General features: G+C 31.0%; 1 protein-coding gene across 1 annotated transcript; it reads left to right on the top strand.

The window, feature by feature from the left end:
• The first annotated feature begins 4,089 nt into the window (after nt 1–4,089).
• Nucleotides 4,090–22,973, top strand: BHD (Birt-Hogg-Dube). The gene is made up of 11 exons (XM_067286377.1): nt 4,090–4,266; nt 10,575–10,796; nt 11,842–11,988; nt 15,388–15,609; nt 16,020–16,284; nt 17,742–17,881; nt 20,793–20,906; nt 20,980–21,220; nt 21,288–21,390; nt 22,585–22,687; nt 22,757–22,973. The coding sequence occupies exons 2-11, from the start codon at nt 10,575–10,577 to the stop codon at nt 22,847–22,849; spliced, it is 1,650 nt and encodes a 549-aa protein (XP_067142478.1). The 5' UTR covers nt 4,090–4,266; the 3' UTR covers nt 22,850–22,973.
• Nucleotides 22,974–24,118: the final 1,145 nt, after the last annotated feature.

Raw genomic sequence — 24,118 nt, 5'->3', positions numbered from 1 at the left:
GTAAATATTTTATTTTGTGAAGTTTTTATGTCTCTCTCTGGTCTGCGCTGTTCTAAACCTTCCATGTAATGAGGCAAATTAATGAATTTCTGTTCCGATAGTTGGTGCTCTGATTGCATCTTGTCACAAAATAGCTAATGCATTGAGAAGTAAGCCTTTATTCCAGTTGCACATATCCAGTGGTAATGGCGGTTAATATGGAAACAATCTACAAGGCATTGCTAAGGAAAATTACAATTTGTTGTATAATTGGCGTTGCCGCTACGACCAATCAAGTGATAGTATATGTTCGACATCAGTTTGGCGGAATCATAGAGCTATAAATGGGAGGAAGAAAGGCTAGACAACCATGGAAACTAATATATATGCGTGCAGTGTTCTGGTCACCATATTGTGAGGGGAAGAACGAACAATTGTGTATTTGTCAAAGCACTGCACTCCAAATTAATTTTGTTTAAATTGGATATAATTTGAAGAGTAGCTAACAATAGCAGCTTAAATACTACTAGCTACTATAAAATTATACTGTGTATTGCATATAGTATATTGTTAATTTCATTTTGAATATCGTTTAATTTTTTTTTATTATTTCTATTTGTTACATTTATTATGTTTGAATCCATATGATCCATATTTACTTATACTTTAATGCTTAATAAGACAGATTGAACAAGTTAGGGGCTGTCTATGACGCCCACACCGGAAGGGAGGAGGAAGAGGGAGTAAACTTCAATACATGCTGTTTTATTTCATTAAACTTTATACAGATTATACATTTTATTGTTCATAAAGTGATAAAGGTTTGAGGGGAGCTCAGTTTTGTTGGACGTTCGAAGAGGGGACGGGGTTACGGAAACTGGGACAATGGGGAAGGGAAGTAAAACTTTCAAGAAAAATGCAGACGTAATTTATGGACAGCCCTTATAACTATTTTGGAACAAAAGTCTGAGATGAGTAATATTTATGAACATGTTATCATATTTTCAATATCAACCAAGTAACCGAAGTAGTTTATCAGGTAAACAGGTTCATTGGCAAACTTTCCAGAAACTGTTTATTGACAAATCCAACTTTTCTGTTTACACACTAAGGTATTCACATCGATAGTATATCAATATGCCTAACCAGTGCTGTAGTCATGCCAGGACGTACAAGAATGAGGTCCTGGTACTTTTATAAACAAGGCGAAGCCCTTGTACTTTGGGGCTTTATGTACTGTACATTGGCCAAAAAGACAGAAAATTACTTCTCGCACAGTTTTTGTTTTTTAATACTAATTACGAATATATAGGCCATTTTTGTGCATTTATGCCGTTCTGTAAATAATGCACCACAAAATTGCATTTTGTCCATACAAACTCCCTAGACAGTGTAGATTCAAACTAGGGGCGCCGGTTTGAATCGCACTACCTTTTTGCGACTACACTACATCTAACCTAACCTAACTGGCTGGATGGCCGAGCAGTCATGATGGTAGCCTACTGCTCTGGGAACCCAGGATCGAAACAGGACAGGTCGAAAAAGTCCAGGACTTTTTCAGATGGTGGTCCATCCAGATATGTCTGGTCCCATCTCTCATTACCCAGTCGTCCCATAGTGGCCCTGGCCGAACCCATAATGGACTTGCTTCAAAAGAGGCCCTCTTAGTGCTCACAGGACGGAAAGAGTAAAAAAGTATAGGGGACAAAATTGGAAATACTATGTTAAAATGTGTCAGAACAAACTACTTAAAATATATTTTAATTTTCTAGTAAAAAACTTTTTAATACTATTTTTAGATAAAATATTTTGTAGGTTACAGCATTAACTCATGTTGCTGCCATAAAGTAAAATTTCTTTACTTACGCCATTTTTTTAATTCTATGACAGACAGCTTGACAGATTTTCACAAGGTCAAACCGGAAACTAAAGCACCTGTTACCTTCCCCATTACAATTCAACATACTTAAATTTTCTCTTACCTGGAAAAAAAATTACCACTGTTATCATTTTAAACCAAAACATGGGAAGTAAGGTATTGTTTGCTGTAGCCAAGGTTACTAGATAACATTATGGAAGAACAGAGCAGAATTTTCTACCTAGAGCCACTTTTGCTCACTAGGAGCACTGCGACTAGGATAAAGGCAGAGTATATATAAAACGTATATAAAATCTATATGTAATTTGACTTCTAAATATAAACTAGGACATCAGGCGACTTTGTCGTATCGCGATAGAACAGGCGGAACCAGAAAGAAAAAAGCGATCCCTGCACTTGTTAGGCACAGAAGAAGAGATCCTTGTACTGTACCTACCGGCCTTATACTGTACCCGGAGACACGATCCAAGAACAAAACAATCACAATCGATTGCTTTGTTCTTGTGTTTTGTTCGTTTTTCGCGCTGAGTTTCCGTTAAGCGCATGCAATGCTGTTTTTATTTTTGATACCTAGGCCTAAATTTTGACGGCCGGATGGCCGAGCGGTAAAGGTGGCAGCCTACTGCTCTGGGGGACCCGGGATCGAATCCGAACGGGTCAAATAATCCCCAGGAATTTTTCGGGGGGTGGTCTGTTCGGATATGTCGGGCCCCGTCCCTCACCACCCGGTCGCCCCATTGTGGACCTGGCCGAACCCATAATGGGCCTACTAAAAGAGGCCCTCTTAGTGCCCACAGGGCGGAAAGAGTTAAAAAAAAAAAAAAAAAAAAAAGGCCTAAATTCCGTTAGGCGCGCTCACTTGCATCAGAGATCAAGAACATTGTCACTTTAACTCTCTCTGTGTAACGTAAACGAAGTCACGGACTTCTATTTTTTACGTTTAAATGTACCCTCATTACATTTTGGATTCATCATCCCAAGTAATGGAAAATGACAAAGTTTAATCAAAATCGATCGAACAGATTTTGAGAACGAACACAATCTTATAAGCCATACAGAAGAGATTTCGTTAACGCCTCAATTAAGAATATATTTAAATTCAGAAAAAGAAACTGTTCAGTCTTTTTTTTTAAATTGCAGGATCACGCTTCTGAATAAATGATAAAATTGCGTTTAAATGACTTAAAATTGCAAGATTAAGAATTCTTATATCAAACCATTAAATTGAATATGAAAAAATGTTCCAAATGTTAATTTGAGTCACATGTTCAGATTTTAATTTATGGATCGCTTTAAGCTTTTTAGCATCAGAAAAATGAAATTGCATCTTCTCCCTCAACATGTTTGAAAAAGTGACGTCAATTGTTTGCTACATCTTATTGGCGCCGTCATAAGCAAACAACTACTCCGATTGGCTACCGTGACGATCTTATTTTATAATGTAAGCTTGTATCGAAAGATTTTACTGATACTTATAACGTTATGACTGTTCGTAGGGTTATAACGAAACATTTTGTAACGGAAAATACCGATGCGCAAACTCGTTTCTGTTGATGCTTTCTGCCTGTCTTCCACTTAGGCGTACGACAAGAAAGGAGATTTTTTCATTGTTATTGGCTATTAGTATTTTCCAAATTTTTTAAAAACCTTTTCCACCCTATGATCACTACGAAGGCCTCTTTTTATCAAGCCCATTATGGGGTTCTGCCAGGCCCACAATGGGGAGGCCGGGTGGTGAGGGACGGGCCCAAAATATCCGGACGGACCACTCCCGAAAAATTGCTGGGGATTTTTCAACCAGTCCGGATTCGATTACCGGTCCCCCAGAGCAGGAGGCTGCCATATTAACCACTCGGCTATCCGGCCGTCAAAAAGTTACGAGCCAGCCAGAACACTTTCCAAAAATTTAGAGTAAAAACTAAGTTTGCTTTAAATTCTATGGATAATTCTTATTTTCTATTATATCGATCGTTATAAGAAAAAGATAATTTCCATATAAATTCTAAAATCCTATTTAAATGAGAATTGAATTTGAATATTCTCTAACGATCAGCGATGTCGATTGTGGAATCCCCGAATAAAAAAATAATTAATTATTATATATTACAATTTTAATCCAAACATTATTTTTATTATTAAGTTACATTTATTGTTATTAATTAATAAATATTCATTTCGATATATAATAATAATAATCCGAAATTATTAATTTATAAAAATAGAAATGGGGATTTAGGTGTGGCGCCCTCGTGATAAACATGCTAGGAAGATGGCTTTCGATTTAAAATGTCTTCAAATCGGATTTTACTTTATAAGAACTAAGAACGGAGTTGAATATTAATTTCAATTAAGGAAGACGTCGTTGGCAATAGAAGAGCAAATAATTTGCATGAAATTTCAGATAAAAAGTAATTTTTTACATATATTTAGGTTAATGTATTGCTTTATGGATACATATTATAACAATACACTGTCAAAATAGTTATAGATTTGTAGTAGTTTGTAATATATAACAAATTGACCATACTTTAAGTACTGTACTCGTATAATTAAGAATAAATTCTATTATACACTGACCTAATTTTATTGTTTAACAATATTGCACTGTTATCATCATTTAGTCACATGGTATTTGCTTTGTTATCTTACAAATGTGTTAATTGTTATTATTTTTCACTGTTTCATTCTATTACTTGCAATATGAATTGCGTACTTAAGTTTTTAGATAAATGATTTGTATTCCTTTCCTTATATTCTATATAAAAAGTACTGAAGTGTATTGTGAATAAAATAATTTTTTTATTCGTTACTTGTCCGCCAGTGGCCAAGCGGTTCCGTTCCCCGAACGCCGGGAGTTCGGTCATGGGTTCGCACCTGGCCAGGATGTGGAGTTTTCTGGTTTTTCTCCTCATCTGTAATGCCCAAATAGGACCTGGTTACCCTTAAAAAGATCTCCAAGAAGGCATTCCTCTAGGTAGATTTGCCTGGGTGTTGTGGGCTGTAACTTAACTAAACATACATATTCATTAGTTTAGCGTATCTTTTACTTTTCTTGTATTTGTGAAGATGTAAACTGTGTGGTTTTTAATGGCTTTTTAATAAAATAATGCCATACAATTTTACATGTTTTGAATCCTTTTCCCTCCTTTTTTTATATAAATTATGAGATTTGTCTTGTGTTTTAATGAAAACTTTAAAATGAATTTTGGACGAAACGTGTTTGAAAGTTTTAAAATATAACACGTAATTTTTTAAAGTTATTAAATAGTATTTCTCATTTCCAGTTTACTGTTTTTATTAAATGAAGATGTTGACAGTGTCTAATTATTATACAGTATATGTGAACAAACAAATGATATTCCCATTTTATATAAAATGGAATATGTCATTGGTTTATTTGCCACCTAGTCTGGAAGGTTGAGTATTTTTCTGCTGAATATCTTCTAATGAAACAATAGTTCAGAACATGTTGAATGTATTGATTGTCATGCTAATAGCAGACTTTATTTATGTTACCTTTTGAAGGGATGTAGCCAGAAATTTCTGTGTGACTCATGTTGCTGATGGCTTGCATAGACGTAGCATAGATGAGCTGTTGTGTTTTATAGGTAACCTACCCAAGATCACTAGAAATATGTTATTATGCAAGGAGTTGCCATACCAGTATGGCAGCTCTTTGCATATGCAAATTAGTGAACACACAAAAAAGTGAACACACAAAAATAAAGTAACAGAATAATATTTAATGAAGAAAATTATTATATTATTATTCATTGCCATAACAATTTTAATCCATACAAATGAATATTTTATATATAGCAGAGAGCAATTTTTATTTGAGAGGCCACAAAACCATCAAATTCTAAAAATTTGTAGTCATCAAAAAAACAAGGCAGCCAAGGAAGCAAATTCTCTGACTTTTTGACAATTTTTAACAAATTCCCTGACTTTTTCTGAACACTAATGAAAATCCCTGACTTTCCAGGTGTGTAGGAACCATGCAAAACAAAAATAAAATTTAATACTTTGTTCTTATTCAGTCTTTTTTTTTAATTGAGCATAACAATGCAAAAAGTCAGGGAATTTGTTAAAAATTGTCAAAAAGTCAGAGAATTTGCTTCCTTGGCTGCCTTGTTTTTTTGCAGACTACAAATTTTTAGAATTTGATGGTTTTGTGGCCTCTCAAATAAAAATTGCTCTCTGTTATATATAAAATATTCATTTGTATGGATTAAAATTGTCATGGCAATGAATAATAATATAATAATTTTCTTCATTAAATATTATTCTGTTACTTTATTTTTGAAAATAAATCTGCAATAGAATTTACACTATTTAAATTAGTATTTTTATTTAATATATATGTTATGGACAAAGTGATTAACCCCTTCGTACCCGCATTATGAATAATGATCAACAAAATCGGGCATTGTAATAAATTTCAATAATTTATCAAATTGACCGGTCATTATGAATAATGCTATCACCTAGTCAGGCAAAGTGATGATAATAAGTTGAGGAGTGATCATACGACATATGCTAGCCCAGGGGTCGGCAGTTTGTCAAGTGAGAAGAGCCAAATCGTCATGGAAACAAGATACCAAAAGTACCAGAGAGCCGCATCAAGGCTTAACTGCTTGGCCGATCGCCGACCAACTGTGTTGAAGGACGCTCCCTAGTGCGCGTTACAGGCATTCCGTGACAATAATAAATTCCTATTACAAATATACTGAATTATTTATATTGTTATTGGCTATTGGCCAAATGAATAATAACAATTTATACTGTTAATGTAAATAATAATTTATATTGTTAATTTAAATGTGCGAAATACGACACACAACAGGGGTGCCTCTAGTGGCCGTTTTCGGCATAACGTTACACAGACAGACGGACACGCGTTCAATAGGTTATATATATAGATATGCTTTAAATGCTACCACTCTCATGCGATTCATATTGATCAATGCGAGTGGTCATGTGCGGACTGGCTAAAGAATGGTAGAGAGTATGCCGTACAAGTTGAAGTTTGTTTGGCATTTCTATCTCAAACTCATAAGTTATAAGGCTGCTTGAGATGAGGTGAGATTGGAGTTTGTCTGAAGAGCTGCAAACGTCTATGGAAAGAACCACATGCGGCTTGCGAGTATTTCTGACCCCTGCGCTAGCCAATCGGCACTCAGTTGCACGTGCGTATTGCGTTTAGTACCGAATTTGGCAGCAGTCATGACTGTTTGTGCTCTGAACAGATTCCTCCCGGAGGGGAGCTGCTGATTGTTTAATGTCACTAGTTATTTATTCACAGTAGTTCTTGAACACACGTATCAATAACTAGTATGTATCAATATCTAGTAACGTTAAACAATCGGCAGCCTGCCGGCGGCTCTCCTCTGGGAGGAATCTGTCGAGAGCACAAACAGTTGTGACCATCGCCAAGATGGTGCACATAGGTAAAATTTTGCCATTTAATTAATATAGTTAATAGTACTTAGTTTTAAAAGATTACATGTTCTTTTTAAAAATACTTTGAAATAATTCACAAAAAGTAAATATTTCTAAATGAAATAAGTGGAGGTTTTTTAAATCAAATTTTAAATTCAGTACTAAACACGATACGCACACGCAACTGAGTGCCGATTAGCTAGCGTATGTCGGATGATCATTCCTCAACTTATTATTATCACTTTGCCCGACTAGGTGATAGCAGTATTCATAATGACTGCTCTTGTTGATAAATTAATCAATATTTATTACACTGCCCGCCTTTTTTGGTCATTATTCATAATGCCCGGTCCTTATGAATAATACCTGATTAATCACTTTGTTCATAACATAGGGTAGATGTACCAGTTCTGGCCTGAAAACAAATTTAACTTAAAAATATAATCACCACATATTCAAATCTGTCCAATGAAACAAACTTTTATTGTTAACTGTGTGAACAGTTAACAATAAAAGTTTGTTTCATTTGTGATTATATTTTTAAGTTAAATTTGTTTTTTTGGCCAGAACTGGTACTACACTGGCCAAAACTGGTACATCTATCCTATATACATATACACATACATACACATAGTGTAATTGAACTTGCAGTCAGTATTTTCAGGATAGGTTCTACAGTCAAAAATAAGCCTAAAATCCTCCATAAAGGTTTTTCAAAGTCTGCTTTATTTTTGAGATATACCCTACCAAAAAAAGATACAGTTCTTTTTCAAATTTTCCACCAAAGTACTAACACTAGAGTTGTCAACTTTTTAAAGTAATTTTGTAATTTTTTTATGCTCTGTCAACCGATTGAGGTAAGTAAATGTACGGCCCTGCTGTAATCAATGTAAATAAAGCCTTTTTTAATCCACTTTAATATTTTGATTATCCATCCATTTTACAATAAAAAAAATGATTGGAAAGCAAGAATTTTTCAATGTAAATTTACTTTGAATAACAATTCATTTTTTAAATGAAATGAATCGGAATAATTCACAAGAACTGTTCAAAATGACATTTGTGGATGCATATGCATACACCAAACCAGTGACTTGTGCACAGTGGTATGTATACAGAAAAACAATTTTCAATATTTAAAGTAAACCAACACAGGAGTGGAAAACAAACAACAATATCTTTTTAGGAAGAGGTTTAAAATTAGTTTTTGACATGATTTTTTTTTTGAAAGACTATATCTCAAAAACAAAATGGATTTTGAAAACCTTTATAGAGGATTTTAGACTTTGTTTTTACTGTACAATCCATCCCTAAATTATTGGCTTAAAGTTCAGTTATGTTCGAATTTCTGAACATGTGGCTATAGTAATTTAAAATTTAATAAATAAAGTTGAAATAATGAAACAAAAACCTTTTTTTTTTTTATTTTAAAAAATACTGTCAGCCATTTTAATTATAATGAAAAATAAATTTAGCTTTTCAGATTAGAAATTGAATATAATAGGCCTATGTTGTGCATTTGCTGAGTTGATATAAACATTCCTATTACGGTACTATAAAAACAGAAATAATGATTTGTTTTTTTATGCAGCTTTTCTCATCTTTGTTCATGTTTAAAATGTATTTCCTCATTTTTAACTTATCAGATGTAATATTTGTTTAACTGATGATTTACGTTATTTTAATTAGCTTCAGAGTTTATAACTTGATTTATCAGCACTTTGCTATTATCTTCATAAATTTACTTATAATAGTATTTATTTGAAAAATTCAATTTTGCCCTAAAGAGCTGTAATAATAATAATTTTAAACTTTAATTTTTATGTTTCTTATTAATGTTTGTTCTTAAAGACTATTCCATGAATGAAATAAATTGTCTTTAGTATCTTTTTTGAACAGGAAGTTTAATTTCAGCTCATGTATTGTTTAGTTAACAGACTTTGTTCTTTTTGTTGTTTAATTTTTGTATTAAATACATTTAAACTACTTTCTTTCATATGTATATACAATGATACCTTGGTTTTCGTCGATAATTCATCTGAAAACAATCGGCAAAATCCGAAACTGACGAAAACCGAGTCAATTATTTTCATATGAATCAATGTAAATTCAATTAATTCGTTCTAGACACTCCAAAATAAATACCAAAAACACATTTTATAGAGAATTAAAATAGTGTTAAATACAATAAGAAATTAATATAAAAGACTAATCTAAAGGAAAGCGATGGAATTGTTTGGTTAGACATGCAAAGTAATGTCTTGTCTTATAGAAGCTAGTTGGACATGAGCTTCTAGTTTATATTGCCTCGTGGTAAAGCGTGATGTAATTGTCATGTAATAGTACTTGTCTGTGTTTATGATGGTCGTATCGTGGGGAATAATGCCTTCTGGGAGGTCTGTTTAACGGTAACTGGCCCCTATTCGGGCTTAGATAGAGTAAGATAACCTAATAAATAGGATTTAACAATTTGGAGAGCTTATCACACCAAGGCCGACAGAAAGAAGGACCAGATCTTTTACAAAGAAGTTAGTCTTTAATAATTACATTTCAAATTTAGGTAAGGATGCATTTTGGGTACAAGGACCCCTCATTAGCTTACAAACATGTGGCACCAACATAATAATTATAACACTAATAGTTAACCAATAGTGTTATAATTATTATGTTGGTGCCATGTGTTATGTTATTAAGAAAGATACGTTTTCTTCGGAAAAAGTGGATTAATGCCAATATCTGCTATTAAGCATCTTTTGAAGAAGTGGGAGGATGTCAGAACAACAGTCTTAGAAAGGCATCCAAACCAGGTTGAGGTTAATAGGATCTCTACAATTACAATGCTATTAACTACTTCTGAAAAATCCTGAAGAAGAGAAAAAAACAATCGACATTAGACAGATTCTTTAATCCCCACAATCGGAAAAAATATGACATATACACAGTCTTGCATTTTTATTAATGTGTTTTTAATATTACATATAAATAAATGTAGTAAGAAAGTATATATATATATATATTTTTTTTTTTGGGGTCTCCAGAACGAATTAATCAAATTCCCATAAAAATCTATTGTAAATCAATAATTGATTAATTAATGAACAATTCGGATAGCAAACAAAGTCTTGGAACAGATTATGTTTGTTAACCGATCACCCACTGGACTTTTATATATTTTAAATATAATTCTCCAATATTTAAATTTATAATTAACTGTAGATAAATTTGAATTTTTGAATTACTGGCATTTATAATTAAATTTGTCAATATATTACAGATGAATGCAGTAGTTGCTCTTTGTCATTTTTGTGAGCTTCATGGACCAAGTATTTTATTTTGCACCCAGTCTTTTCACGATTCAGAAGGACCGTGGCCTATTAAAGAGAATAACGAAAATTCACTTCCAAAAAAATCTTGGTATGGTCCTCCAGAATCTTTACAGAGATCAAATTCTATATCTGGAGAAATCTCTGGAGACAAAGCTCCTGATACTTGTGAAGTGAGTTTTGATTATTTCTTAGTTCATCAAAATTTAAATATATTTTATATATAATATTAATTATATGATCTTTTTTCTATATGAAAATCCATCGTTTGTAAGAAAAAAAATCATTTTACTTTCTCAATGAACAGAGCTACACTGCAGCTAATTTTATGACTCACACAAAAGTCAGAGTTTCTGTTAATAGTCAGCAGTCACTATAGTTTCGTCTTCTGGCACGAGACAATAAAAATAACTTGACACACAGTTTACAAAACTATTCTGACATATGTGACTGTTTGATCACCCTGTATAATTCTATATCAAGTAGCAACATATAGGTTTGTAAAAAGGGCTGGCAGAATTACAATTTAATAAAAAGTAAAATACATTACAGATGGATACTAGTCCTATCTTCACTGCTTGCCATGTCCAATCACCAGGAACAACTATTTCCGTTGCAGAAATAATCTTTCTTTGAGGCTATGCCTCTGCACAAATATGTAAAACAGTTTAAAATGTCTGCAAGTGATAGTCCCAACACAAATAAAAATATAATATTTCTTTGTAAAAAGGGCTGTAATGTATTTTACTTTTTATTAAAGCAACATATAGGAATTGAAGATAATTTTCTTGAACAATGGTGGTAATACTTTTAAATTTTTATTTTAAAATGGATCTATGATTGCTCGATGGATGTTTCAATGATGCATTTTAGTCATCAGTTCTAGTTAAAAATAATAGAAATAAATAGATGTTCATAGATACATAACTAGCTCTGTTTTCAGCATTTAGCTAATAGTGTACTTTCCAGGATATGTTGCAAATTAATCGGTACTACCAATTGAACTAATTTTTATGTAATAGTTTTACTTACAGGATTTATTTTTATATTAGAAAGTTACTTTAAAAATTGTTTATTTTTATCCTGCAATAAAAAAGAATGCTTTTTTAATAACCATGAAATATTGAAACTATCTGGACATTACAGCTAATTGACAATTAACGATTGGAATCAATAAAATGGTAATTTATGTATTTTTTACTTTAAAATTTTTCTTAGGGATGTACTTCAATGACCGGAAATCAAAAAGGTTTTATTAGTAATGATCATGAAGCTAGAGTTAGTTATATCAGTGGACAACATCCACTTCATCCGGAAGTATTCAGTATGGTTAGACATGCTTGTGTTAGAAGCTTAAGTTGCGAGGTAATTTTTTATTTAATAAAATATGTAATTTTTTATTTTATATTTTAGTTTTTAAATGTAGATTGAAATTTAAAGTATATAAATCTAATTACTTTATATCAAATATAATATTTTAAAAAAATCTATAGAAATTTTTATTTATTTAGTATATTGTAATAAAATAAAATTATTATTGGTATGTTTTGTCTCCCATGTAGGTTGGATCACCCTGTATTAAGGGTGATCCAAAAACCACAAAGACCATCCAAAAAAAAAAAACCATCTAAAAGACAAACATTTAAAAAAGTCCATATTTATTAAATTTTTGACATGTGGTAATGAGATTATCATGGAAATGCATAGAATCACAAAGGGATTTCAGATTTTTCAGCAAGATGTCAAAATTAGTTCCAATTAAGTCCACCAGGAGATGCTTTGATCTGTAAAATCACCAAGAACTGCATTATAGCAAATGCTGCTCAATGTCAAGCACAGCCTGAAGAGAAGCAACAATTTTATGGACAGCATTTCTGGCCACCTGGTGGACATAATTGAAATTAATTTTGACATCTTTCTGGAAGAAAACCCCATGATTCTATGCATTTCTGTGCTTACCTCATTACTGTACTGTACATCAAAAAATTCACTGAAATATCAACTATTTAAATGTCTACTGATTTTTGTATCCTGTATTTATGACTTTCAGATCTTCTAAAGTCAGCTAATTATAGTCTGATTTATCTGTCTTATTTAGTGTGCCAACATTTTCTTTTGTGAATTTCGTTAACAGATTTTTAAAAAGTATTGTTTATCTGCATTCATTATTTAGGGTTTGATTTGACAATTGACTGTATGACTAATCACTATTTAGTAAATTATAGGAATAACATGATGAAAAATATTTGAAAATTAAAAGAAAGATTAACGTAATGTAATTGTTGAATGTAAAAATGGATATAAAAATAGTAACTTCTCACCAAAAAACCAACAACGGTGCGTTATCAGATGTAATTACAATTTTTCACAAACGTTTTCGAACATAAAAGTTCTTCATCAGGTGAAAAAACGGACAACTTATACAAAAAACGTTCGATGGAACAGATTTTTGAAAGAGCCGTTCGCAAGATTCGAAATATTACTCGTGCGGTTGTCGTCACTGCTGCGCATGGGCGGAAGTGGAAACTTTCCTGTAACGTCATCCGTCATAAATGAGCATTTGCCATGCGACGGATAATGATAACTCCTCTTTGCCGTTGATACATTTTTTATCTCGGGCGGTTTTATGTATGTGTACCGCCTCCATCCATCTCAAACGGTGTATAAGGGGTGTGATGTGGATAATCCTGGCCTCGTCAAACCTTGGCTGTATATCAGGATCTGTGGCGTAACGTGCCAAAGCGGTTGTACATCTTTGATGACGGATGTCTGCTTTATGTTCTTTAATTCTCGCTCCTAGCGATCTTTTAGTGGAGCCGATGTACCATAAGTGTTCGTCACACCTGTGGTCTGTCAGCGGGATGGCATACACCCCCGGTAGCTTGTCTTGATTGGGGGGATCTTTGGCATTCCGTAGCATCTGATATATATTCGGGCATCTTTTATAGGTGATGCTGACTTGTTTCTTCTTGGCAACTTCCAAATATAGCTTCCTTAAATATGGATTGTAGGTGAGCGGTATGCTGTCTTTATGCTCTGTATGGCCGGGGGTGTATGCCATCCCGCTGACAGACCACAGGTGTGACGAACACTTATGGTACATCGGCTCCACTAAAAGATCGCTAGGAGCGAGAATTAAAGAACATAAAGCAGACATCCGTCATCAAAGATGTACAACCGCTTTGGCACGTTACGCCACAGATCCTGATATACAGCCAAGGTTTGACAAGGCCAGGATTATCCACATCACACCCCTTATACACCGTTTGAGATGGATGGAGGCGGTACACATACATAAAACCGCCCGAGATAAAAAATGTATCAACGGCAAAGAGGAGTTATCGTTATCCGTCGCATGGCAAATGCTCATTTATGACGGATGACATTACAGGAAAGTTTCCACTTCCGCCCATGCGCAGCGGTGACGACAACCGCACGAGTAATATTTCGAATCTTGCGCACGGCTCTTTCGAAAATCTGTTCCATCGAACGTTTTTTGTATAAGTTGTCCGTTTTTTCACCTGATGAAGAACTTTTATGTTCGAAAACGTTTGTGAAAAATTGTAATTACATCTGATAACGCACCGTTGTTGGTTTTTTGGTGAGAAGTTACTGTTTATTTAACGCGGTGTGCAATTGATGAGTAAAGGATATAAAAATTCTAGGATTAGATCAGTTCTTTAAACATTTTGATCTGATCTGAACATTTCTAATTATGAAATGTTCAATTGTGAGGTAACTTGTAACAAAATCCTATTTCGTTTTTCTTTGCATGTTATATTTATTAATAAAGTCCATTTGATATACTATTAAATATAATTAGGAAAACAATTATTATTCAACATTTTTTTTTTTCCAACTTTATATGAATAACTAACTATACATTTGTGCATTTAGAACAGCAATTCTCAATTGAGGGTACAGTCAGAAAAATTAATAATGGTGGATGTAGTATAAGAATATTCGGATTCTGCATTGAGGTCTCTGGCAACATCACATAACTTGAATTCAACAAATTGATCTTCTGAGTTTTAAATACATATATACAATTTATTATTAGTTTTTTTTATTAACCAACTTCAAAGGGCAATGGTATGGTGAGTAGAAAAGTAGATAAAACACTGAACACTAAACATATGTACCTATACAGATAGCCTTTTAATCTTAATCAGTTCGGCAGCCTTGTGCACCTTTCTTGCCATGTCACTGTTATTTATTTACCATTGCAACACGTTTAAAGTACAACTTATAAAGTACAAACATTTTTCTAATGTAAGGAGTACAATTTAGAAAAATGGGCTGCCAAGAGGTACACGAGTCAGAAAAGGTTGGGAACTTATGATTTAGAGAAACAATTCCATTTAGTTTTGTTAATGTGGTTTTAGAAAAATTGAGGTGAGAACTGGAGGATTCTATCTACATTTTTTTTTTTTTTCACTTTAATCTGTTGTTTGGACAATCATCTTTCTGTTAAAAAGTTTTGTCATTTTATGAGCAGTAGAGGGCAGGTTTTTGGTATGAAAATTTGGTTCTTATCTGCAAAAGTTGGTAAAACTAAAGTTTAAATTCTTCTGTAAAATTGTTGCTAAGTCAGATGGAACACACTAGTTCTCACCTGATGAAATGTTTTTCAATCTTAATGTCTCAAAAATTGCATATTTATTTTACTATAATATTAACTATTTTGATGACACTTTCATGTAGTAGTATTTTACAAAATATCTCATTTAAATTATTTACACAAAAATTCCAATCAAAACTTAGGTGTGCCCCGGAATGGAAGGTCCTATATTTTTTGGAGATAATCGTCGTGGTCATGTATTAAGTCATACGTTTTTTATGAAAGACAGTCAAGCTAGAGGTTTTCAAAGATGGTATAGTATGATAGTTGTGATGATGGACAAAACATTTTTGTTAAATTCATGGCAATTTTTGGTGAAAAATTTCCAAAATTTTATTAAAGAATTGCAAGATAAAGCTAAAAAGGTATTTTAAAATATTTATGTATTTTAAATATGTTTCTTTAAATTTATAGTCATGTTTTATATAGTAGAATTAAATTATTATTTAATTAAACTTAAGAAGTTTGATTCTTGTTAGTCTCTAAATCTGAATGATTATATTTTTATTTACTCATATTTGATTGATAGATTTATTTTCATAGTTTCATATTAGCAAGTATATTAATATATAATACATTATAGAAATTAATGAAATTAGAAAAATATTTTCAAATTATTTTAATCTAAATTTAGGTCAACTTCAGATTCATTTTTAGAGAATTATTAAAAATAGTAAATAAATATATTGAGATACATCAAAATTTTAATATTGATGTATTACAATTTTCATGGTATTAATAATTTTTTTTTATTTATTTTTCAATTAAAATATAGGTATATGAGGTGGAGCAGTCAGAAAGTTCACAGAGGGCTATAAGGTTTAATCGATTTACTAGAGTTACTACGCCTAATAATTTCCGTCGGCAGAGAGGCAATGCCAAGGGACGTTCTTTGACAGAATTAACTAATGATAAAAATATATTTAGTATTTTACACTTGTGGTTTACTTGGATTCTACAAGCTGGAGCTAGTCGTTTGAGTGAAAGATTAGTTGAAGGTCTTCCAAGTGAAGATACCATTATTCAGTTGGAAAAGGAAGGTAATAATTTAAATTCATATTCAATACATTATTTTAAATTACTTTGAAAAAATAATATATCATATTAATATTGTCATAATCAGTTTTAACTGAAACTCTTATTTGAAGTAAGACTTAATTACTTTATTTTTGATCTTAAATGAATTAAAGCAACACTGATGCAAAAATATTACTGAAACAATGATTGGTTGTGTTTATATTAATTTCTCACACTACACGATATTTATTTTATCATCATTAGGAATTGTTGAGCATGAATAATCTAATCATTGTTAATTAAATATTCTATTAATTCCAAAATTTAAGTTCTATCCTCATCTCAACAGAATTAAAGACCAGAATCCATAAAATTTATTTTTTGATCAGTTTCAAGACATAATTAAGAATTTTTAAAATCAAATAAGTACTTTTAGAAATAATCTAGAATAATTCATAATAAAATATAATTAAGCAGTTCATCTTTTGATATGATTCATTCTAATATGTAGCATATAGAATATATAGAATTTATTCTCACTGGCCTTCAAATTCCATCAAAATCTGTTTAATTTAATGTTTTTGATTGAATTTATCTGAAGAGAACCATTGAAAGACAATCAGAACAATATTTAAAAATAGCTTTGATATGGTAATTGCTTCAAATAATGAATTGATAATGGAAAACTGTCCAACAATTAGAGAAAACAAACAGAAATAAAAAAAATCCGAGAGAACCAAAGAACATATTAGACATACATATTACAAGAGATAAGAGAAATCAAATATTAAGTATTGATCAACAAGAATTAATAAAAGATTTTAATCAATCACGGAATGTAATGGAAGAAGGCAAATTGATTCTTACCCCAATAGAAGAAAACCAAACTTAAAATGCATAGAAAAATGATAGTGATAAACATTAAACTTCAATTACAGATTGACAATGTTTTTGGTTCAAGAAATGAAACCAAATATCTCATATGCAACTCCTTACCTGAATTGATTTAATAATAATCAGAGACAAGAACAATGGAAAGTCTTGAAAATAATTCTGGGTTATTTGAAAGAAAATGGAGAATCCATGTTTTCAAAGATTTCATGGATGCTGATTTGAGTTCAAACACAATAGGAAATCTGAGAATGGATACATTTTGGATATCTCCTTGCTGGTCCCCAAAATGGGAAGGTTGTCTTGGGGGTTAATTTTTAAAAATGTAAATGATAATGATAAAAACTACAATTGTTACATCAATACAAAAATTTTACATAAAGAAACATTATAAAAATTTTACTTACAAAATATATTTTATTGCAATATTTAAGTATTAGGTCAAAAAACAGTTTTCTATATGTTGTAAAATGTTAGGAAATACAGTATGTATTAGTTCCAAATTAAATTAAGAAAATGTTTATTAACTGTAAAATGATATAATTTCTTTGATTTTTTCTAATTTTAAATGAAAATATTTTAATTTTAGAGACTGAAGATGGTTTTATAAGAATATGCACTAATAAAGATACTGATGAGATTAAAACAAAATTTAATAACTTGACAATGGAAGATGATCCAGATTCTCCTAAAGATTCAAGAATAGAATCATTAAGAGAAGTATTTAATGTAAGTAATTTATGTATTTAAAATTACATATCTTACAATTTTTGTTTAACAAAAAAAAATAAATATTAATAGCAGTTTTAATAAGTTAGAGTTATTTTTTCTATCCAAAAGTAAATAAAATCTAAAAAAATATAAATATTCTTTTATATTCAATATCAGTAAGTTACTAAATGCTATTATAAGAATTATTACTTTTAATTCATTTTCTTAAGATGAATATGAAATTAATTATTTTAATAGAATCTAAGAAAATTAATCTTAGCTAAGATCCGTACAAATAAAAAGTTCAAGAATTTATTTTTGATTAAAGATTTAAGGGTTTTTTTTATATAAAAAAAACGTTTTTGAAAACTGATTTCATCCTCAGTTTCCCATTCAAATAGGTAGAATAGAAAAGAAAGTTTTAAAGAGTAGAATAAACATACATTTTTAAAATGCTTTAGAGAGTTTTTAATAAGATTAAAATAAGGAACTCTAATGAATAAAAGCAGAGAGACTATGACACCAAATTGATTATACATTAAATAATTCATATAAACAGTAACTAGAGATGATAACTGATACTGATATGTCGGCATATCAGAATGTTCTTGATATTGGTTCATAAAATGAACAGATTTCAATGTTCTGGTTTCTTTGCATTTTGATAGCCACTATCAAAAAAAAGAGGGATTGGAACATTGATTTGTGAAATGAACTGATAACAATACATTGATAGTATAGGCTGATGTATTGGTTACATCTCTAACAATAACCTAGCTCAATTTTCTAATATCCAAATTGCTACCAGGCTGAATTTAATTTTATTATTATTATTTATTTTTGACTTTCTACTCTTTGAGCACTAAAGAGGGCATTTTTCTATGACCATTGTGGGTTTGCCCAGATCCACAATGGGGCAACTGGGTGGATCAGCAAATGGGGCAACTTGAGGGACTTGACATATCTGGGACGGTAAGCTGACACCTTAATTGCCTCAGCCATCCAGCCAGCAGAGAATTTATCAACAAATAAGATTACACTGTTTTGAAGTTGATATCTATATCCAAGAAGAATTTCCTTGACATGTCTTTTATTAGTTTTAATTTTGTCCCGAGATGCTCCGTGTTTTTGTCTGTAATTATAAATTTTGTTAGTATGTTTTATATAAAATAAAAATATCAAGATTTATCTACTATTTATAATAGAAAGTGATTTAAACAAAATGAAGTAAGTACTAACTGAATATTTTATTGCTTTTATTACAATTTATGTTCCAAAATACATTTTAATAAGAGTTTTTATACTTTAAATTTCATTTTCTTATATTTAGATTTAAAAGATTTTATAAATAGCTTATATTTTTATAATTTAAAAAAAAATCCATTGAATGTATAGATATAAGTATAGGAAAAATTGATTTTTTTACCTTTTATGTGGTTGATTACAATGTTTGGTTAATGTTACCCTTGGTGGCAAGATGGCGGTTGGGGAAATTTTTCCCTACATTCTAGACGGCGACGGGAAAAATTTTTTCCCTGCGTTTGACGTAGCGGCCATGTTTTCTGTAACCTTGAAACGGAGACGCGCGATTTCGCGTTTGTGACGTGAGAGGGAACTCTTTGGAAATGTTGTGACGAAATGTGTTGGTGCCGAGATCGTCGAATTATGCAAATTTTGTTTGCAGGGAGTTTAGAAGACAGTGGTGTGTTGCATGTTCAGTGTTGGCATTGAATTTTTTTTACAATATCTGTTCTTTCCGAATTGCTAAAAAGGTAATTTATATTTTTTACGAGTAAAAACAAAAAGAAATTGCGTTCTTTTTGTTGAAATTTCGTGCACGTCATGGGCGACGTTGATTTGAGTTCAAAGGAATTCTGGGCCAAATGTACTACCAGGAAGTTTTATAAAATGATGGAAACAGATTATTCGGAATTGGGATTGAACCCAGCAATTGATAATGCATTCAAATTTGCGGTCAAATTAGGTATACAGCAGATAGAGTCGCCGTGTTCTACGTGCGATAAGACATGCAAATTATATTACAGAAGCGAAAGAAATGAATGTCTTCTTAGATGCAGTTCGTGTGCAGTTAAATATTCAGTGTATGAAGGAACTTTTAAAAGCAAATGTGGTAGTCTGTCCTTGGGATGTATCTTGTCATTCATATGGCACTACCTATGTCTAGAATGTGGTGTGACGATTTCGGCTTTAGCATCCGGGATATCTCAAAGCTAGTGTAGAACCCGAGACAGTTCCGTCTGCACACGTTCAAAACGTTGATAATAATAAGAAGAAGAATTCAAAGAAATCAAAGAAGGATCGGGATAAGGAAACGTCAACCATCGTGAGTAAAAAAAGAAAAAATAAGAAGTCATCGAAAGTTGCAGCCGACGCAAAACAAGGAGGGGGAAAAAGGATCTATTATAAACGAAGATCAAAGTTCGAAAGTCGGGAGGAAATGTAAAAAAGGGAAATGACAGACAATCAACGTGAGTAAAAAAATGTTTTTTTCTATTAAAATAGGGTTTACAGTATCTTATTATAGTATAGGAGTTCCTAGGTCGTGTTATTACGAAACAGTGCGCAACGCGCAGTCTCCGTAGAAGACTAAGATGGCGACCGGAAACATGTAAGCCACGTCGAACGCAGGGGAAAAAATTATCCCCATAGCAGTCTTGAATTAAGGAAAATTTTCCCCGTCATTGTTTTGAATGTAGGGAAAAATCCTTCTGGTTGCCATCTTGCCACCAAGGGTAACATTAACCCAATGTTTTTATTTGTAAAATAGGAAACTATGTACAGCAATGGTTTTTTTTTATCAAACAGAATGCATATAAATTTAATGTTATTACTTACTTAAAATTTTAAGTATTTTTTTGATACTTTGTATTTTTATATTTAAAAATTAAGAAAAAATTTTCATTTTTAGTTTCTAGGAAAAGAAAAATTTCATAGTCTAGCTCATCATGTTTTGATTGGAAATCAGATTATAATAAGAGGAAACTTTCCAGAACTAATGAAATCATTTATTTTATGTATAAAGGTAAAAATATTAATTACTTTTTAATAAAATTAACTCAATTAGAAACAAGAATTAAATTTTTTTATATATTTAGGAAATTCTGCCTCGGGGATGTTATCATCCTATTTTTGATTCTCCTCAATATGAAGATTCGTGGAAATGCAACTTTCTCAGTCTTCAGCCAGATGTTGTTATTCCTTCTCATGTAATGGGTTCTGAACTATATTTAATAGTTGATTTTAAAAGTAAAGAAGAGACATTAAACAGAAGTGGAAACATCCCACTAAAAAATTTTTGTTGTTCTCTTTTTTCAAATGCAAAACTACCAGAAAGAAGTAAGTATACTTCAAAAATAATTAAATTAATAAAGATTTAAACATAATTATGCTTTTTTTAAAATAGTTCCTCATGTTTTGAGTGAAATAGAAAGAATTATTCAAGATCAATTATTTTCGGATTCAGCTGTATTTGCTTTTCTTGTGGCCCTAAAAGAAGAATGGATGAAGTAAATATATATACGTATTAATTTTTAATACACAAACTTTTATGTAGGTAATGTTTACATTCCTGTCAGTTTTTAAGAATATTAAGATAAATTAAACAATGATTGGAATGAGAACACTTATTGTTGGTATAACGGAGTGACCAAATCTTGTGATAGAATTCATGTATTGCCTATCAAATATGCAAGAGCTGCATCCTTTATATGTATATAAAATACTATAGTTAGTACTGTTCTGTAAAAAAAAAACTGGAAAATTTGTTATATATTTAGATAAAAAGAAAACAAATGAACTTATTTCTCTTCCATTATTTACTAGTAAAACATTTTTCAGTTTGTAATTTGGACACTAAAATTTGGTTCATAAAAATAATCTTAAAGTTAAAGATACAAGCTGTGAGTTAAACTTAGTCCATATGTACACTACACTATATATTTTTGTAGGTTTGCTGATAATTATTACGTATATGTAAGAAGTAAGTACAAAGTTTATAAAGTTGCAGTAAGGATCAAGAAAGACACACATGGCTTAATTAAGGGCAGAATGTACAAGTGATGATCAATTTATCATTTTAGAATATATACTTGAATAGTTTGAGCAATTTCATTAAAATAATGTAGTTTTATAGATATAATTTTTAAATTGAAACTTTTCTGCAACCACGATGATGTCATAATTCTATTAGAAACAGAAAAATATATTCTTATTTTAATTATATAGTTTATCCTTCAATATATTTAATTAAAATCAACAAAAGTTTTGCCTCATCTGTTTGTTGTTTCAGTTTCAGGAAAAAAGTTGGTAGTGTTTTAAAAACCATTCTTTTTCTGAGATTTTGTAGATTAAATGGACTAAGTTCAACATTCATGCTATTAATATAGCTAATAATGTCTTAAAGAAAAATTCTAAATCATAACTGATATTGCATTTTTATGTAGGTTTCTTCCCACTGTGTTCCTCATATACATTTTATTTTTATCATTTCTTTTATATTGAAGGGAAAAATAGTAGTATGTTTAAGGGTTTTAAATATTTGTTGTAGCATTTTTCTCAACTCTCTTCTTTTCCTGCATTCATAAAAACAAACCACCTAGAATGCTACAATATTAACTAGAATTTTTTTCTATTTTAGATAAACTTAAAATAATAAAACTTGATTTTGCATCTATAAAAATAAAATAATTTGTTTTTTGTAGCAAGGTGAAAGTATTATTTGCCTTCTCAAGAGCTGGACAAAGAACCCAAGAAGAAACTAATAAACTTTTACAAGTTTTGGGAGCTCAAGAGCATGATAAACAGGTAAGACAAACATGAAAGCATTAAAATTTTGAAAAATTAAAAATAAATAATAATAAACATACATTCCAGCTATTAAAATTTTGGATGACTGGTTTAAGTATGCAATACAAAACCCACGTCTTGTCAACATCCATTCAGCAAGGCTCTATTCAGCAAGCATAATAATAATAGATTATAATGGAGTATTTATTATGAGAAAAATTAATTTTTACATACATGAATTTGTAATATAACAACAATAATTAATTGTAAATCTATGTATATAAATAAGAATGTTTGTTTGTTTGTTTGCTTGCTATACATTCCTAGGCCATTCAACCAATTGCTACAAAACTCGGCAGTTACGTTTACATACTTCTTAGATAATGTCATACATCCCACCCCAAAATATTATTGAATTTCTGTCTTACACGTAGCACCATCTATTGGCAAAAAGTTTAACAAAATCATAAGCTAAATATATATTTTTAAAATTATCCTTTTTTGTAAGAATTATATATTACATTCAGGGCTGGCACTATCATTTAGTCAAACTAGGCAACTGCCTAGGGCACAAGCCGTGAAAGGGAGCAAATTTCAAGTTATGCTTTATTCACACTTCACTAAAATACTATACAGTCAAACCTGTTTTTGTGTGATTTTTTTATTTGCGCGATTTGTTTTGTGTGATTTTTTGTGTGCGGTATATGAATTTCAATCAAATTGGTATACTGCACAAAAATAATTGCACAAAACACATTGTACGTATAAAAAATCGCACAAAAACAGGTTTGAGTGTATAATATAACCTTTGTAGTTATCTAATAACCATTCTATTATAGTATTTGATTTATATAACAGCAACAAAGATTAGAAGTACGAAATTATTTTTTGTCCAGACAACGCCAGGCTCATCTGCTAGTAAGTGTATATAAAAAAACTTGAGTATTTTTGAATTCACCTCAATAAAATTAATTTTTAAAAATTTACATTGTCAGATCAAAATGTTGAAGTATTTGACAATGGCCTTGTAAAGAAATTTTTTTATATACATAAAATTATGAAGTAAATTGTTAATCTTTGATATGTTTTATAAGTGTAAAGAATTAATTTTTAATTAAAAAGTCAAATATAATTAATTTACTTTGTTTCAATTTTAAAATAATAGTCACTAAATTAGAACAAAACAGACAGAAAAGTCTTTGTTACAAGTTATCAACAACTGTTTTGTAAATACTGTAATTTTGTGCTGAAAACCAAAGCTTTGGAACCAATGGGCCGTTGATCATGATTCCGACTCTTGCTCTGGCCAAACATTTAATTTTTAAGTGCAGTTGTTCAAGATAGGAGTACATTATTCAAATTATATTTTGATAGTTTACAAGAAAACCATCCATGCTGAATATTATATAAAAAAAAATTAAACACTAACACTTCATATGACACATTATG

This window comes from Centruroides vittatus, unplaced genomic scaffold, assembly GCF_030686945.1.
Source record: "Centruroides vittatus isolate TY-2023 unplaced genomic scaffold, ASM3068694v2 scaffold_3315, whole genome shotgun sequence".
Taxonomy (NCBI): Eukaryota; Metazoa; Arthropoda; class Arachnida; order Scorpiones; family Buthidae; genus Centruroides; species Centruroides vittatus.
This window is presented reverse-complemented; position numbering and strand designations above follow the sequence as displayed.